Raw genomic sequence first — 4,083 nt, 5'->3', positions numbered from 1 at the left:
ACAACAAGAAAGTGCGGCCTAGGAAATTTGCAATAGGACAACTCATTCGGAGACGTATTCTCCAACATCATGAAGAAGCTAAGGGAAAATTGGCTGCAAATTGGAAAGGTCCATACATTGTAACGAGAGTACTACCAAAGAGAGAGCATTGTACTTGGGAAGCATCGAAGGAAATGTCCCTGAAACAACTGTCAACACGGATGCATTCAAAATGTACTATGTTTGTCCCTCTATGTAGCATTAATGTTCTGTGATTGGGATGACGAAGGCTTTCATTCTCACTTTCCAAATATCATTAACCCTTTTGCTAGCCCTTTTGAGTCGGTTACCTTTCTTTGATTACCCTCTTTGGAACCTAAAGATGTTATTAAAAAAAAGAAACAAGAAAGAAAAAAGAGAAGAAAAACAAGCTTGGGATGATAACCATGACTTTATCTCGGTTATAAACTCATTATCATTTCCAGCTATAAGTATGTCATCTACATACAATGTTAAAATCACAAACTTGTTCCTTGATCTTTTGGTATAAACACAATGGTCTTCATCCATCATGGTAAACCAATTGGATACAAGAACATTTTGAAAAAGTGTATATACCACTGCCTTGAACATTGTTTAAGGCCATAAATAGACTTCAAAAGTCTACAAACCTTTTGTTCATGGCCCTTTTCAATGAAACACTCAGGTTGTTCTATATAAATTTCTTCATCTAATTCTCCATGGATAAAGGCTTACATCCATCTGATGTAATTCAAGATCCTAGCTTGCAAAAATATCTAGAACCAGGCGAACCGAGGTAAATCGTACACCAGGTGAGAAAGTCTCTTCGTAGTCTATTCCTTTCTGTTGTGTACACCCTTTCGCCACCAGTCGAGCCTTATATCTCTCAACTGTTCCATCAGCCTTGAGCTTAATTTTGATAACCCATTTGCTCCCAAATGCTTTGCGTCCTTTAGGGAGGTCAACTAGTTCCCAAACATTGTTGACTCTCATAGACGCCAATTCATCTTCCATTGTTTTTGTCCATTTATCCTTAGAAGGGCATGAGGGAGCCTTTTTTACATGTTTAGGCTCATTTTCTTCTTGTAAGAGCATCATAAATAGTTCGCCGCCTTTAACATCAAATCGTCGGCGGGGAATCTTTTTACGAGAACCACGTCTTATTTGTGATTCATCATTGTTCTCATTTGGATCAATGTTTCTCCCACTTGGATCAAGAACATTCATCCCGCTCCCACTTGGAACAAGATCTGTGACCATATCGCTCCCACTTGGAACAAGATCTATTTGGTCATTTTCACTAAATGTAGAAGGATTACTTTCATTCGCATCTGATGATGAAGAAGGTCTTTGATAAGAAACTAATTCATTATCTGCTAAATTTCTCCCACTCAAATGTAGTGATCCTTGTACTTCTTGATCCATTATCTCAAATAAGGTTAGGTCTTGACCTACCTCTCCCTTCTTAGGGAACTCATCCTCTAAGAATCTGACATCTCGTGATTCAAACTCAGTACACTCCCACCGTCTTGCTGACCTATAAACACATAACCCTTTGAGGTTTCAGAGTATCTTATAAAGATACTCTTATTTCCCCTCGGGCCCAATTTGCCATATTTGTGAGAGGAATCATGTGTATAGGCAGCACAACCCTAAGGTCTTAATACACTTAGGTCAAGTTGTCTTCCAGTCCATAACTCATATGGAGTAGTGGTAACTGATTTTGTAGGCACTCGGTTAAGTACATATGTGGAAGTAAGCAACGTATCACCCCAATAACTAATTGGACGGTTAGCTTGTGCCATCATTGACCTAACCATTTCTAGGAGCGTTCTATTTCTTCTCTCTGCAACACCATTTTACTGTGGAGTATTTGGGATAGTCAACTAATAAACTATTACCTTTTCATCACATAAATTATTAAACTAGATTGATAAGTATTCACGACCACGGTCAATTTGAAGAGATTTTATCTTCTTGTCTAATTATTTTTCCACTAAGCTCATATAGCATTTGAAGCAACTTATTGCTTCTGATTTGTTGGAAATTAAATAGACATAACTGAAACGGGTAAAGTAATCAATAAATATGATAAAATAACTTGCTCCATGCTTAGCCCTAACATTCATAGGCCCACAGATGTCCGAATGGACTAATTGCAAAGGATATGCAGCTCTAGTCGCCAGACCAAAAGGTTTTCTTGCAAGTTTTCCAGCTAGACAATTTTCACAAGTGGACAATTCCACATGTTCAATGTTGGAAAGCAAACCTTGTTTTGCTAGTCTTTGCATTCTTTGTTGGCCAATATGACCAAGTCTAGCATGCCATATGTTTACATCACTATCATATTTATGTGAAGAAACAAACATAGAAAAACTAGCATTATTACTAAATGAATCATAATCCAAATCCATAATAATTAAACCTCCAGTCACATGACCAAAACCAAATAAAGTTGGACCAAAAGTCAACTTGGCAGAATTGCCATGACAAAATAAGTCAAATCCTAACTTAAGCAAAGCTGAAACTAAAATAACATTCCGGAATTGTTGGTGTAAAGAGAACATCATGTAGTATTAGGTCTCGACCACCACACAGAACTAACTTGCATGTACCGATCCCATCAACATCAACTTTATTGTTGTTGCCCACATATATCCAATCTGCTCCACGTGGAACTCGCCGAAATTCAACAAAGGTAGTGCGTTCCCAGGCTATATGGTTCGTTGCTCCTGAGTCTACAATCCATAAAGGATTAGATTCGGTTAGAAAAACAGAACTAGAAACACAAAGTTCACTAATTCGAGCATCGTGAAATACCTTTCTAGGAGGCTCAGAGCAATCTCTCGCATAATGAGCCATTTTGTCAAAATTATAGCATTTCACTTTAGCAGCTTTGACATGTTTGGGACGTTTGTTCTTGCCTTTTTCAGTCTTTTCCCTTTTAGCAAGCTGAGCTTGCTGAGCTTGAGGTGGCCCTCTCTTTTTTCCCCAGTTCCGTTTCTTTGATCACTCTTGGTTTTGGAGATTGTTGCCATGTGCAACTCAGCTATTGGCTTTGTAGCCTCAAGTCGTTCCTCCTCTAACTCAAGATGCCTCTGGACATCTTCCAGTGTTGTGATTCGCTCATTATGGGTCAAATTGTAACGACACGACTTATTGTTTTGAGCATTTACATCTCGTTCAACAATTTAAAGTCTTGAGCAGCTTCGTAATGTGTATCATGACTTGTGTGAATTGTCAGCTTTGGTTTTCGGATGATTCAGGATTAAATTAAAAGAACAATCTTTGTTTAGAAGCTTAAATGAAAAGAGTTAACCGATGTTTGACTTTTGTGTAATCGATTCCGAAATGGAGTTTTGATGGTTCTAATAGTTTTGTACGGTGATTTTGGACTTAGGAGTGTGTCCGAATATTTATTTGGAAGTCCGTAGTTGATTTTGGCTTGAAATGGTAAAAGTTAAAAATGGAAGGTTTGGAAGTTTGACCGGGAGTTGACTTTATTGATATCGGGGTCGGAATTCAGTTCAGGAAATTTTGATAGGTTTGTTATGTCATGTATGACTTGTATGCAAAATTTGAGGTCAATCGGACTTGATTTGATAGGTTTCGTCATCGAATGTAAAATTTGAAATTAGTTAATTTTTATTAAACTTGAATTGGGGGATGATTCATGTTTTAGTGTTGTTTAATGTAATTTGAGGTATCGATTATGTTCGTGTCATGTTTTGGGACTTGTTAGTATACTTGGTTGGGGTCCCATGGGGCTCAGAAGAGTTTTAGAAGAGTTTTTGGAGGAGTTTGGTGTTTTGAGCATAAGCATGTAATGATCCAAAGGTCCATTTTTACTTCTAGAGATCAAAATTCGATTTCGAGACTTCCGAGAGTTTGATAATGAATTATAGAAATAATCTAGAATGTTTGGTCTAATTTTATCAAGTCGCGATTGGGGTTTTAGTGCGAAACATGAGTTAATTATTTAACGAGCGAAAGTGATATCACATTAAGCGAATAAGCTCCCAATTCAGTGTTGATTGAAGCATTATATCCGTATTGAAATTACGGAGCCATAGCAAAAAGAAT

General features: G+C 37.5%; 1 protein-coding gene across 1 annotated transcript; it reads right to left on the bottom strand.

The window, feature by feature from the left end:
- Nucleotides 1-759: 759 nt before the first annotated feature.
- On the bottom strand, nucleotides 760-2,862 carry LOC142178129 (uncharacterized). Its single transcript, XM_075247460.1, has 3 exons — nucleotides 2,616-2,862; nucleotides 2,102-2,527; nucleotides 760-1,553 (listed from the first exon to the last, which is right to left on the bottom strand). The coding sequence occupies exons 1-3, from the start codon at nucleotides 2,860-2,862 to the stop codon at nucleotides 760-762; spliced, it is 1,467 nt and encodes a 488-aa protein (XP_075103561.1).
- Between the last annotated feature and the right edge of the window lie 1,221 nt (nucleotides 2,863-4,083).

Source organism: Nicotiana tabacum, chromosome 24 (genome assembly GCF_000715075.1).
Source record: "Nicotiana tabacum cultivar K326 chromosome 24, ASM71507v2, whole genome shotgun sequence".
Classification (NCBI taxonomy): Eukaryota; Viridiplantae; Streptophyta; class Magnoliopsida; order Solanales; family Solanaceae; genus Nicotiana; species Nicotiana tabacum.
Note: the sequence above shows the minus strand (reverse complement) of the source record. Positions and strands in the feature narration are given on the sequence as shown.